At 40.5% G+C, this 14,941-nt stretch overlaps 1 protein-coding gene across 5 annotated transcripts in view; it reads left to right on the forward strand.

Annotated features, from left to right (window-relative positions):
- Positions 1–6,383: 6,383 nt before the first annotated feature.
- Positions 6,384–14,941, forward strand: part of HECTD1 (HECT domain E3 ubiquitin protein ligase 1) — a 90,877-nt gene continuing 82,319 nt past the window's right edge. For 3 of the 5 annotated variants that reach the window (XM_060096338.1, XM_060096341.1, XM_060096342.1), the window contains exons 1-2: positions 6,384–7,150; positions 8,474–8,747. In XM_060096338.1, coding sequence (XP_059952321.1) covers positions 8,608–8,747 — 140 coding nt within the window. In that variant the 5' untranslated portion in view covers positions 6,384–7,150; positions 8,474–8,607. Of the gene's footprint in view, positions 7,151–8,006; positions 8,069–8,473; positions 8,748–14,941 lie in introns of all 5 variants that reach the window. The other 2 variants (XM_060096339.1, XM_060096340.1) reach the window with 2 other exon arrangements.

The following is a 14,941-nucleotide window of genomic DNA, read 5'->3' on the forward strand; positions in this document are numbered from 1 at the left end:
TATTTATAAATACATCATTTTTGAAATCTTTAGAAAAGAATGATTCCTAGAAGACAGCAATACTAAGAATTAGTCATCTCAAGCTAAACTTACTATCTTATTTTTTTGACTTACAATTTTGAAATAAGTTCAAACACAAAAACATTGCCAAAAAAAAAAAAAAAAAAAAAGACTTCCTATATATATCCTTTACCCAACTTCCCCAACTGTTATTACTGGGATACCATAGTTGAAATAAGTGGATTTCAAGAAGGCAATTGACAATATTTCCTTTAAAATCTTAGATACAAATATGTTCATTCTGTACTACAAGACTCAATTTTGGTTTTCATTTTCTTAGTATTGTCACTTTTTTAAAAAAAATTATGTTAAAATTCTTATTGCTAAGAAGGATGTAAGTGAGTCAGGTGATAAATACCGTTAGGTAAAGCCAGAGTTACCTGAACAACTATATCAAGAGAATGTTACTTAATGCATAAAAAACTGCTTCGTGAAAGGTTTGTGACACACCAGTGCCTTTGTTTTGGCCAAGTTCTGCACATTTATCTAATCAACTACTAACAAAGAATTTGGAGGGATGGCTAATACAGTTCACTACCCAATTGGGATTCAAAGAGATTGCCACAGGATGCAGCACTGATGCAGAATCAACAAGATGAAATTTAGTAAGTCTAAACATTAAGGACAAAAATATTAACCACTAAATTAAAAGACTGAAGAAAAGCTGGCTTGGCAGTTCAGGTAGCAAGAAGTAAGGGCTTTAGTTTACTGCAGACTCTGTATGAGCCAAAAGAGTGATGTGACTACCACCCTCCCAACCCAATGCAACAGAAGACTGTATTCCTCTGTCCTGGTCTGACCACCTTTAAAGCACAGTTTTAGACTTAGGAATAAGTTAAAGAATTTCAGGAGAAACTGGACCATGACCAAGGAGGGTAAAGCTGTTGAAGGACCTAGACTTACTTTGCCTGGAGAAAAAAGGGAGTGGAATCATGACTGCTGTCTTTACTTGTGGTGACCTGTCCCATGGAAGAGGGAGCAGACCTAGCATGCCATACCAGAGAGCAGAACTAATAATGTAATTAATATTAATAGCTGGCACTTTTGAGTGTTTAATATGTGGTAGGCATTTACATGCATTATCTTGTTTAATATATTTATTCTATGAGGGGTTAGTTTCTATTATTATCTTAGGCTTATAGATTAGGAAAACAAAACTCAGAGAGGCCAAGGCAACATAGATAGTACATCAAAGTAGCTTATGTCCATAATGAATTAATACCTGTAATACATTTAGAAGAGTGTTAGGACATGATAAGTGCCTAATAAAATTTAGCAGCAATAATAATAATGATAGTATCATTATAATTATATTTAAATATTATTATTATTGTATTGACTTAGGTCAGTGGTTCTCAGCCTTGGCTACACATTAGAATGACTTTAAAAAATATTGATGTCTGAGGACTTCCTTGGTGGTCCAGTGGGTAAGACTCCGTGCTCCCAATGCAGGGGGCCTGGGTTTGATTCCTGGTCGGGGAACTAGATCCCGCATACATGCCGTAACTAAGATGTCTGCATGCCGCAACAAAGATCCCACAAGCTGCAACTAAGACCCAGTGCAGCCAAAATAAATAAATAAGTAAATAAATATTTTTTAAAAAATACTGAGGTAAGGATCCTACCTTCAGAGACCCTGACTGAAGGGGTCTGAGATATGGCCTGATCCTCTGACATTTCAAAAGTTCCCCAGGTGAAGAAAACATTCACAAAGACATATCTGATAAAGACTACTATCAGAATATACAAAGAACACTTACAATTCAACAAGAAAATGAACAATATGCTGAAAAAATGGGCAACAGATCTGAACAGACACCTCATCAAAGAAGATATACAGGTAGCAAATAAGTATATGAAAAGATGCTCCACATCTCATGCCATTAGGGAATTGAAAATTAAAACAATAATATGATACCACTACACACCTATTAGAATGGGCAAAATCCAAAACACTGACAACAGCAAATGCTGACGAGAATGTTGGACAACAGGAACTCTCATTCACTGCTTATGGAAATCAAAATGGGGGGAATTCCCTGGATGTCCAGTGGTTAGGACCTGGAGCTCTTGACCCCTGGTCAGGGAACTAAGATCCCACAAGCTATGCAGCTCAGCAAAAAAAAAAAAAAAAAAAAAAAAAGAAATGCAAAATGGTACAGCTACTTTGGAAGACAGTTTGGCAGTTTCTTACAAAAGTAAACATGTTCTTGTGGGAGGGAGGGAGAATTAGATGAAGGTAGTCAAAAGGTACAAACTTCCAGTTACAAGAAAAATATATACTAGGGATGTCATTTATGACATGGTACCAATAATTAACACTGCTGAACGCTATAAATGAAAGTTGTTAACAGAGTAAATTCTAAGAGTTCTCATCACAAGGAAAAAACAATTTTTTAATCTATTTCTTTAATGTGGTATCTATATGAGATGATGGATGATCACTAAACCTACTGTGGTAATCATTTCATGACATATGTCAGTCAAATAATTATGTTGTACATCTTAAGCTTATACAGTGCGGTATGTCAATTATATCTCAGTAAAACTGGAAGGAAAAAAACCAAACAAACATATTCTTACCATACAATCCAGAAATTATGGTCCTTAGTATTCATCCAAATGAGTTGAAAACTTATGTCCATGTAAAAATTTGCACTTGGATGTTTACAGAAGCTTAATTTTATTGCCAAAACTTGGAAGCATCCAAGATGTCCTTCAGTAGGTAGATGGATAAATAAACTTTGGTACATCCGGACAACAGAATATTGTTCAACCCTAAAAAGAAATGAGCTATTAAGCCATGAAAAGACATGAAAGAACATTAAATGCATATTACTAAGTGAAAGAAACCGACATGAAAAGGCTATATACTATATGATTTCAACTATATAACATTCTGGATAAGGTAAAACAACAGACAAGGTAAAAAGATTAGTGGTTGCTAGGGGCTAGGGGTGAATGGGATGAATACATAGAGCACAAGTGATTTTTAGGGCTGTGAAACTATTCTATAATGATGGATATGTGTGATGATATATTTGTCAAAATCCGTAGATTATACAACACCAAGAGTGAACTCTAATGTGAACTATGGACTTTGAGTGATAATGATGTGTCAACCTAGGTTCGTTAATTGTAACAAATGTACTATCCTGTGGGGGATTTTGACAGTTGTGCAGGGGCAGGAGGTATATGGGAATTCTCTGTATTTTCTGCTCAACTTTACTGCGAACCTAAACTGCTCTAAAAAATAGTCTATTAAAAAAAAAAAATTCCCCAAGTGACTCTAATGTGCAGCTAAGGTTGAAAATTACTGGTCTAGGTTCTTTGCATACACAATCTCCTTCAACTCTTCTAACGCTCATCTAATTATGTAGCTGTTGTCATCCTTTTTTACATATGAGGAAACTGAGGTTTGGAGGGATCAAATAATTTATCCAAGTTCACCCAGGTAGTAAAATGGGAACAGGGTTTCACATATTGGTCAGCCAGCTTCTACCACACCACTTTTTAATAATTGGAGCTAATAGATCGGGGTAAAATGCATTGCCTCATGAAATAATCATTTCCCAACAATGGAAATATCATAGAAAAGGCTGGATAACAAGTCAGGGATGGCACAGACAAATTACTACATTGTTTTTTTTCTGTACGAGGGAAGACAGAGTAGGTTATCTTTAACATTCCTTCAGACTCTAAGAGCCCGAAGAGTTGAAGGCCTGGGTTTGAGAATGAGACCCGTCCCTAAGGAGCTATGAGACCCTGAGCAAGTCACCTAACTTCTCTGAGCTTTTCCTCTTATATATAAAGATAATACCTACGCTGTTAGATCATTTTTTATATATAATAAAATTATATATGAGAATTAAATAATAATATATGTTAAAGTCTCTTGCTAACTGTAAAGCTTCATAGAAATCAATTTTAACTTTAAGGTGTTTAATCATCCTAAAACCTGGTTTGCATTACAGCACTCCTTTGTTTAAAGTGTCCAAAAGCTCCCCATCACCCAAAGAACAACATTGTTCACCCAACGTTCAGACTCCTTAGCACAAGACCCTTAGCTAATTGATTCCAATTAACCTCAATGTTCTCTTCCAGTCACTACCTCCACCCTAGGTTCCAGCCAAATTAATTTCCTACTCTTCCAAAATGACTGATTACATTCTTTCATATTCAGAGACTCTCAGAAATTCAGGAAAGCCACAGACATCCCCATTTCCAATTAAAAGTTCGAGAAATGCCCAGACATTTTTTGTAGTGTATTTGAAATGTTTACAGCTAACAATGCTTTGGATATATAAAAAACTTAGTGTCATATAATTGTTATTCATAAGATTTATTTTAAAAATTACTTCATTGTAATGCCAATCAGTGGGATAAGAGTTTAAGTTTGAATGAACGTCTTCCTTTTTGATCTTGTTGAATGGTTCCAACTGTGTATATACTGAAGATCCTTCATGAAAGTGGGGCTTACACCAAAAGGCAGCCTGTTCCCTCTCCTTCCCCAAGAGGAGTCCTCTCCACATCTCTGTGCCTCTCCACGTGGTCTTCATAATGTTTGGCCAGCTCCAAACATAGTTCACACATTATTTTTGAAGACCTCCAAGATATCATTACCTCCTTGATGGTCCCAGTGTACCTGACAATATTATGTGATAAGTATGACCATGGAGCCAGACACAGTGGATGTGAATACATCTACCTTCCTCTAGACTTTTGTAGTTTATTGAAGATGAGATCTGTGACTTATTCACTGTACCTTACACTGCCTGGCACATAGCAATTCTTAAAGTTCATTATTCTTAGATTTTGACATCAAGGTGAAATATTAACATGTAAATATATCCTGGTTTCTTGGGACATATATTCAAGTATGGTCAGTTGCCTTCATCTGGGTCTCCTGTTTTCTGCAGGGCTTTATTCCTTTCCTTTAATGCTCTTTTTCTGGGATCTCATTTCAATTAAAAAATGATTCAATAATAAAATCACAAAAAAGGTCAGCATTTTTGGATAAGGTTTCTTTAAAGTATATTACAGCCATTAATTTTCCAGGTAGGAAGTGGGTGGTATAAATAGAGATGGTGAGGGAATAAAGGAAACTATACCTTTACATAATTATTTAAATTCTGATCTATCTTTAAAAAAAGTATTTTAAAGATTTCTTCTCCATTCTTATTGCCAAAAACTAGGCCCTTTCTCTCTCCACTACTGTAGGATTTTAGCAATCTCCCAGTTAATCTCCTTGTCTAGGTAGCTCCTTTTAGCCATTCTGGACACTCTTGCCCTATACATCTTTGTAAGACTTTTATAATTTTTCCAGTCAATGTTCTAGTCCAGAACTTGTTAGTTTCCTCAGCTTAAATTCTGCATCCCACACATTTAAGTTCCTGCTTACTTTAGCTCCTATCTTCTATATCATTGCTTAATGCTGGTTTTTGCTTGGGGCACAGGTCCTCTTTCCTTTGTTTCAGAACAGATCAGGCTTTGCCTGTATTCTTATTCCTTTCTTGAAGTGTTCACATTCTACCCATTCTTCAAGTCCAAAAGGAATGCCACTTCCTCCTTGAAGATTTTCCTGGCAGCTCCAAGTCACATTCATAGCTCGCAAGTAATTATTCTCATGTGCTGTACTTGGGACAAGATAGTGGAATCCTCCACTCTTTTCTCTTAATTTGACCTACTAACAGGAGACCTGGGAATCCTTACCTGCTACAATGGGACATGTACCTATAGATATCTGAGGTGCAAATCTGTAATTTCCAAAATACTAGCTCTTCAAGCATATGTAGCAGCTTCTCTGATTGCTTAAAGGAACACGACTCAAATACTATCATGTAATACTCATTTTCGTTTAAAAGATGAAAAAGTGATAGTACAGTTGGTGTACGGGGCATGGGTTTACTTATCTCACAAACGAATGGATTCATTTCTTGATTTAAAAAAAAGCTATATTCATATTTCCAATTAATTGCATCCTAAATGTCTACAAGCCCATCCCATAAGCAGGCATATTTTGTTTTCAACGCGTGTGAAATAAAACGTTTGAAGGTAATAACAATGGACATATTGGAGACTACAACGCAGAGGAAGAACTCAAAAGCACACTCGAGGAGCTGCTTCTACTGGGGACGCCACTGGGCCTGATTCACGCTTTTGGGAGCCGCAGTGCTCTCAACTGTACAATGGAGAGGATACTCGACAATATTTACCTCCCAGGGTGGTAGTGAAAGTTTTCCTTTCTGGTGAACTGCCGGGCGGTTTGCCTACCGAAGGGAGGCGCTTTTCCTCCCCCGACGCACTTCCGTGCGCGAGGAGGGATGACCAGCCGAGAGGAGGGGAAGCTCGTGGCGGAGGTCGCCTGGGCCGCAGCTTTGACGGGCGGCGTCGGGGCCTTCAGCAGGAGCACGTCAAGTGTGTACACTCCGTGCAAAACACGCTGAGCGTGCGTGCACCCGTGTGCGCGGGGTGCTGGGAGTGCGCTCGGATTGACAGCGAAGCGTGAAGGCGCAGGGCGTACGACAGATAAGCGACAGCCGACGAGGCCGAAGGAGTCTGAGGCCCCGGTAGCGGCGACGACGCGTCCGGTCGCCCGGCGCCCCGGCCAGGCGCCCCAGCGTTGTGGGCCGACTGGTCTCCGCAGCGCCCCACGTGGCGGCCGGCAGGGTTGAGCGGGGAGAGCATATTTGCTCCGCCTCCGCGGCGCACGGTTGCCCTCCGCAGTTTCTCCGCCCGGCTCTCACCCGACCCTCCACCCATCCCCCTCCCGGATCGCGATGGACGCTGCATCCCCCAGCCGCCGCCGCCGGTAGCACTGCGCGGGGCTCTGAGCTGCAGGGCCTGAGGAGACGCGTGCCGGAGGCGGGACGTGAGCTGGCGGCCGCCGGTCTGGGGAACCTCTCTCTTCCCTGTCACCAGGTCCCGGCGGAGGAAGGGGAGGGACGAGACGCGGCTTTTCCTGTGCAGTCTGCCCGGCTCGACCTGCGCGGCCTGCAGCTTCCTGGGAACTCGAGGGCCGCGGCCGGGCCTTGCTCTGCCCGCGGCCTGCTTGGAGCTGGACCGGGGCGGTTTGGGACGACAGGCCCGGGTAAGAGCTTGAGGGAAGGAGAGGCGGGAGCGCCTTGGGCGGTCGGAAAGGCCAGGCGTGGTGCCGGCATCTGGGATGCACGGCGGCGGGCCGGGAGCGAGACCCCGGACCCTGGTGAGGTCGGCGGGGCTGCCGCCGACTCACCCGCTTAGCCCCTTTGTTCCCCTCCCCCGGCCCTGCCCGCGTAGGGACCCGGCTTCTCCGAGCCGGAGCCCATGGTTGGCCCCCCTTGTCCTTGAGAAAGGTTCGCCGCCCGGCCTGGCCAGGGACGTCCCGCCGGGCCTCGGAGTTACGGGCGCCGCTCCCGGGAGACCCATCGCCCTGCCCGCCCCGGCGGCCTCCTCTCAGGCAGAGAGGCTTGCTGCTCCTCCTCCAAAACTTCCCCTCCTCCTCGACACAGGTACCTAACTTAGCCGGGTTTGGTGCCGGAAAACCGGAGCGCGGTGCCTGCGCCTCCCGGTGCGGAGTCGGCTGGGCCCGGAGTGTTGGGTCATCCCTGCAGATCGCCGCCATTGGGTGCCCAACGGGACCTGCCGCTGGATTTATACACCTGCAGCTGGGTTACGTGGGACCCAAAGCTGTCCTTCCGTCAGGGCGCTTACGAGCTTTTGTAATGCTTATTGGGGCTGCTTCTCCGATGTTGTTGCTGCTGTCGTTTTTAACTAACTGCCCCATTCTGTGGGACTGGGGAAGGAGGACCGTAGATTGGCCTATGTTCTGATCCGTAACGTGTTAGTCCATTGCACTTACTTTTAGCATTTCTTTTTAAACTTTTAAGAACAGTTGTCAAGACTGCCAAAATTCCTAATCAAGTCTTTATTCATAGATAGATCTTGTATCTAATTATCATTTGTAGTTGGACATCTTAAGAAGAGCAGTAAATAAATTGAGAAGTCAGCAGAATTTATGAAATTGGAGGTAATTTTAAAGTAGAAACTTAATTGGGGGGGGGGAATTGGCTCAAAGTGCTTAGTCTTCTTAAAATACTGAATCTAACCCTTATCAGAAGATCGGTTTTGGGTGGAGGAAGGGGAAAGAAGTTTGCTGGGAAAAAAAAAAAGAACCTTTTTAGTAAGGTGTTGTTTGCCTTTTGGCGCAGACGTTAGTGATAAGCAGTAGTGGGATCCGAAGCTTGTTTGATTGTCTTTGACAAAGACGGCTCTGGTTTCCAGTTAAGCAGCAACCTAATCAGCTTATACTCTTGTGCAAAACTGGTTTTTATTTAGTACAGTGTATGAAGTTAAACCCGAGGAATAAGGAGAGTTGAAAAACTGCATTAAGCTCTCTATCGAAACATACTTATGAGTCTTTTCTAATTCCTAGGAAGACACCACGAAAATTTGGCTCTAGCCGATGTAAAAGAAAAAAATTTTAAACCCACGCTGATCAGTCCTGGACATTTAGAGGACCTTTTGCCTTTACTTTTTAAATTTGAGCAAAGAAGCTTTTAAAAAACCATGGCAGACGTGGATCCAGATACATTGCTGGAATGGCTACAGATGGGACAGGGAGATGAAAGGGACATGCAACTAATAGCCCTTGAACAGCTATGCATGCTGCTTTTGATGTCTGACAACGTGGATCGTTGTTTTGAAACGTAAGTACATCCCTTCATCATCTTCCTTTGGGGTTGCTGTAGGGACATCTACATAACATGTTTTCAAACATTTGCTGATTTCAGTTTGTGTAGAATTTTGTTTAGTGAGTTTTAAAACTATCTTTTAAAAAGTTCTTGCAGTTTTCCATGTACACTTTTCTGAGAAATAAAAATTGGTAGGTGAACTAACTCCCGTAATGATAATTGTGATGACACAAATGCATGTTTATTGAATGAATAGGAATTAGTAGGGAATACTGATTTTAACCCATAGCTTGATTGATTCAATTTCAAAACATGTTATGAGCTGGGAGAATACAAATACTTCTTTAAAGGTGGCTATTTCTGTATCAAGTAATTGGCTTAAATTGACATGAAAATGCAGATGATAATGAACATATGTTCCCAACTGCCCTTTCTTCATTGGTGTTAAGTCTTAGGACACTGTACCTTTTTGGGGGGCGGGTGGGGGTGGGGCACTGCCACATGGCTTGTGGGATCTTAGTTCCCCCACCAGGGACTGAACCCAGGCTACTGCAGTGAAAGTGCTGAGTCCTAACCACTGGACCTTCAGGGAATTTCCCTGTACTTTGTTAAGCAAATCATTGCTTTGTAAATTTCAGTTTGGAGAGGGTATAAATTGGATGTTAACCATATGGCATACTTTTCGGAATAATAGAAACAGACTTTGATGTTTGGAGAGTTTAAGCAGTTTTATTCAGAGGTTGTGTAGAATTTGTGCAAAAATGTAAAGGAATCAGTACTAGACTGACCATAATGCCATGTTTTTCCTCTTATGTGATACTTGCCCAGTTAGATTAACTGTTCTTCTGAATGCTGAACACGTTTGGTTTTCATTGTTTATTTTACATTTATATTTACAATTTTGAATTCCGGTGATAAGTAAATGAAAACTCAGATGCTTCTATATTTGTTCTAATGCCGTTTTGAAGTAATTAGTAGAAAATGTTTGAGATGTTGACATAAAATTTGGTATAATTATCTTAATTTCTTTGAGGTGAGAATAAAGGCTGAATTACTAAATTGACAAAGCATTTTTAATCGTCTTCATTTTTGAATGATTAATGAAGATGAATTAATAAATGAATAGTTAATAATTCTTAGTTGTAAATCCCATTGAGACAGTACTATTATGATAAAAATCCTTATGAACAAAGTTCCCATATCACAGTCTGTTAGTGACTCCTTTATTTCAAGTACTTATTGTTATTGGCAAACTTTGAGAACATAATAATTTTGCTGCTCTGTTAACACTTGTTTTGGTCAGATTCATAGAAAAGTGAAATAGGTTTGGAACATTCATAGATTTCATTAGAGGGTTTTCATTGACCTGAGAATTACTTTTGGTATTTTAAAAAGTAAGTCATACCTACCAGTCAAATCAACTATCATGTCTTCCATTAAGTAGTAACATATAGTAGAGGTGTTTGTAATGGCATTTTTTAGAAGTGTTATTATATTGAAACAATTTTAAAGGAAATTTTTATTTATTTAAAAATTTTTTTACTTTATAAATTTATTTTATTTTTGGCTGCGTTGGGTCTTCGTTGCTGTGCATGGGCTTTCTCTGGTTGCGGTGAGCGAGGGCTACTCTTCATTGCATGGAGGTACCATGGATGATTCAGGTTACAATGGATGATGATGCCGTTCAGTGAGAGAGAACACTGGAAGAGGACCATGTTTTTGTGTTTGGTTTTTGCTTTTTCGTTTTTTTTGGCCACGCCTCATGGCTTGTGGAATCTTAGTTCCCCAACCAGGGATTGAACCTGGGCCCCTGAAGTGAAAGCGCCAAGTCCTAACCACTGGACTGCCAAGGAACTCCCATGTTTTGAGGGGCTGAGATCATGAGTGTGGTTGTGGCTAGATTCTCATATCTGCTTTGCATTTATTGTGTTGCATTGTGCTGTTTTGACTGAAATATATGAAAAAAAACCCATCGCCCCATAGATGTAGCTGGAAAAGGGAGGAATGTTGTAATGATTTTTTGTGTGTAATTATGGATATTCTTCTTTGATATCATACCTAAACTGGGGGGGAGTGTAGTTTCTTTTTGTTTTAATTAATTTTTATTGGAGTATAGTTGCTTTACAAAGTTGTGTTAGTTTCTGCTGTACAGCAGAGTGAGTCAGCTATATGTCCCCTCCTTTTTGGATTTCCTTCCCATTTGGGTCACCACAGAGCATTGAGTAGAGTTCCCTGTGCTATACAGTAGTTTCTCATTAGCTATCTATTTTATGCATAGTAGTATATAGGCAAGTGATAGTTTCTGAAGGGTTAGTTATAATGTGGGTTCTGAAATATCAGTGAACTTGTCATACTCTTGTACATTAAAATCTGTTGGTCTCTCTGGTACTTTGAGTGGGTTTTTTTTTTTAATATTTATTTATTCTTTTGGCTGTGCCAGGTCTTAGTTGTGGCACGCAGGATCTTTAGTTGCGGCATGTGGGATCTAGTTCCCTGACCAGGGATCGAACCCAAGCCCCCTGCATTGGGAGCACGGAGCCTTAGCCACTGGACTACCAGGGAAGTCCCTGAGTGGGTTTTTTTAAACCCATGTTTAAGTTTGAAAGATCATGCACTGGTCATGTGAAAAGTATTGGTCTACTGAGTTATACAGATATTCCTAATGTTGCCATATGTCATTCTACAGTATCACAAACTCACATTTGTTATTATGACTACCAATCTCATCAGAAAGGTCTTTAAATATTGGGACGCTCTGTCAGGCTCCTTGTGGCAGGTACAAGTTGTGATTTTTGCTTGAAAGCTTGAATGTTATCATTGGCAACAAATACTATCAGTTGTTTTTCCTTGAAGTGAAAGGCTTACTTGGTTAATTTTTGAGAAAATGTTTGCCAGATATCCAAGTCTGAATAACCACAATTTGCCTGAAGTTATTTCAAGTAAAAATGATGTTGCATGAAAAAAAGTGGCTAGTTCAGCTCTCCAACAGTTGTACAAGTACTCTTCCTAAGGCAGAGTGCTTTATGCTTACTTGCCATTTCCTTAAGTAGGATATTAAAAAGATATGTATTCAAGGGTTGAGGTTTAGTAAAATAACTAATTTTCCCCCCATGCTAGAGCTTGGCAGTGAAGAATACCATACCATTACTAGTGGTACAGTTTAGTGCCGCTGCCTTGATTCATGCTAGAGCACCAGCAGTTTTATCCACCATTGCTTTTGCATCATTAGTGCACGTCAACGCAGGGAAGAGAGTGATTAAAGAAGAACAATTATGTTGAATACTGGTGAGAGGTCAAGTAGGGTGAAGACTAAAAGGTGTCCTTTGGATTTAGGAACATTCCCAAGATCATTGATCTTTTTTTTTTTTAATACATTTATTTGTTTTATTTATTTATTTTTGGCTGCGTTGGGTCTTCATTGCTGCGTACAGGCTTTCTCTAGTTGCGGTGAGCAGGGGCCACACTTCGTTGCAGTGTGCGGGCTTCTCTTTGCGGTGGCTTCTCGTTGTGGAGCACAGGCTCTAGAGCGCAGACTCAGTACTTGTGGTGTACGGGTTTAGTTGCTCCGCGGCATGTGGGATCTTCCCAGACCAGGGCTTGAACCCGTGTCCCCTGCATCGGCAGGTGGATTCTTAACCACTGTGCCACCAGGGAAGTCCCAAGATCATTGATCTTAATGAGAGCTGAGTGGAGTGGCTTGAGGGCCAGATTTGAATGAGTTGAAAAAAGAAATGGAGACAGGGAGTGTGGAAAAATTTTTGAGAAGTTGTATTGGAATAGGAGTGTGGGGCTTTTTCTTTTAGAGGTCAAAGAGAGAGAAAAAAAAAGTTAGGAGAGAGAATGGATAATTCATAGTATTCTGAGAAACTGAGAGTAATGTGCATAATGTGAATCACCTGGAGATACTGTTAACATTGCAAATTCTGATTCAGTTGGTATGGTGTGGTGCCTGATATTCTGCATTCCTAGTATGCTCTCAGATAATGCTGAAGTTGTTAGTTGGAAAATCCCACCTTGAGTATCAAAGCTCTGGTCCACTGGTGGAGAGATAGATTTACGGTAGTGTGTTCCTTGTTGTAACACAGGAAAGAGGGAGATGTTTTAGGTTTGATGGTAAAAAGTTGAAGGGATTTCTGTCTGATGATGTCTGTTTTCTCCCTGAAGTAGGAGATTGAAAAGAATGGTAATATCTAGGATTGGTATGGGGAGATGATTATGTTCCTGCAGTGCTAGTGGCTTCATAGCAGATATCTCCGCCTATAAGCTAACTATATGCAGAGTTACAGTCTTAAAATATTTTTATGGTCTTTATTGAGGTATAATTGACTATGGTCTAAAAATACTGATTTGACTGTATTATTCCTCTTTACAAAATCTTTTGTGTTCTTTACCTAGTGAATAAAATTTAAATGCCTTCAAAGACCTCTGCTGCATCTCACGCATACATACTACTATTACTTTTGTTTTTCCATTGCTAACATACTGCTGGTGTACAGTAGCTAATATCCAGATATTGAACAAATTGAAGAAATTCTTTATATTGTGCCTGTTTCCCATAGTCCTTAAAATGCTTATAGAAAGTACTTTTTTTTTTTTTTTTTTTTTTTTTTTTTTTTTTTTGCGGTATGCGGGCCTCTCACTGTTGTGGCCTCTCCCGTTGCGGAGCACAGGCTCCGGACGCGCAGGCCCAGCGGCCATGGCTCACGGGCCCAGCCGCTCCGCGGCATATGGGATCCTCCCAGACCGGGGCACGAACCCGTATCCCCTGCATCGGCAGGCGGACTCTCAACCACTGCGCCACCAGAGAGGCCCTAGAAAGTACTTTTGGAGTCAAACTGGTTGAGGAGTCTGCTGGAGGAAGAGCATCGTGTTCTTCTCTAAAGGAGAAACAGTGATCGCATCAATATGTATTGATGTTTTCTCTACCCACTTCCATTATTGTACCTGCCTTTTCCATATTTTCTTCTACCCAGTGGCAGAGTAATAGGGAAGTGAAATTACTTTTTTTTTGATCAGTCCTGTAGCCAAGTCTTCCCTGCACAGAGAATGTTCATTGTATCAAACACATATAATCCTGAAAAGTTAGATAAGTGAATTTCTGTAAACAGAGCAGCTGTATATGTGCTTTTCAGTGGACAGCAGAGAGAAGTGCTGGAAGATGAGAAGCATGCTTTGTCAGTGCTCTAGGGGGCTCATAGATAATGAGCTTCAGTGAGCTTTCATTTTGTTTTCAAAGTGTCTGTCACCTTAAAAACGTAAAAAACAAAACACTCTTCTAGTTTGCAGCAATATATATGTATACTTTGCATAGTACTTGTTGACCATGTCATTAGATCTTTTAATGCCTCAGAGCCCAGCACTGTCATTCTCATCTTTGTATCCTACCCCCAACACTTAGCACAGTACTTGGCACCAAAAGGCATTCAGTAAGGGACTTCCCTGGCGGTCCAGTAGTTAAGACTCCACGCTTCCACGGCAGGGGACACGGTAGGTTCGATCCCTGGTTGGAGAACTAAGATCCCACATGCCGCAGAGTGCGGCCAAAAAAACCCAAAGCCAAACAAACAAAACAAAAGGTATTCGATAAATATTTGTTGAACGAGTTGTCAGTTTTGTGTGTGTATTTTAATTGGAGAAAAACAAGTCTACATATTGGAATTTGACTTACTCCTTTTTCTTTGAGAGGGAAGGCTGTAATTTTTAACTGTATGCCAAGAGTTATTGTAAGTTAAGCAATACAGAGTCAAGGCTGGGGGCAGGGGCAAGAATGGAATAAAAGGTAAAATGGATCAAAAGATGTTATTTATTATCTTCAAGAAACAAAATTTATTAATCTTTTACAGTTAAAATGTTTAGTTGTTTTTTTTTTTAGTAAATGAAGTGCTCAATTTAGGGACTATATTCAGTAAAATATCACCACTGTAGATAACTTCCTTTATCTAAAAAAAGTTAAATTTCTTTGTATTGTAAATCTTCTGAAATCTTGGTCCAAGTCATATAGTCTGGAAAAAGCATATGGTAGTAATAGTATAGAAACGATTACAGTTCCTAAGGGAAATTCTTTCTCTTTGTAACCTCATGAAACTTTTTTTGCTCTTGTTTTAAGTTACTTATCTCTGCTTCCATTAGGGAAAGATTCTTTCATCATTGCAGGTAGCATTTTGGAAACTATTGCTTAAATTGGATTCATCTGAACATTCTACTAAATC

The sequence above is a fragment of the Mesoplodon densirostris genome, chromosome 4 (assembly GCF_025265405.1).
Source record: "Mesoplodon densirostris isolate mMesDen1 chromosome 4, mMesDen1 primary haplotype, whole genome shotgun sequence".
Classification (NCBI taxonomy): domain Eukaryota; kingdom Metazoa; phylum Chordata; class Mammalia; order Artiodactyla; family Ziphiidae; genus Mesoplodon; species Mesoplodon densirostris.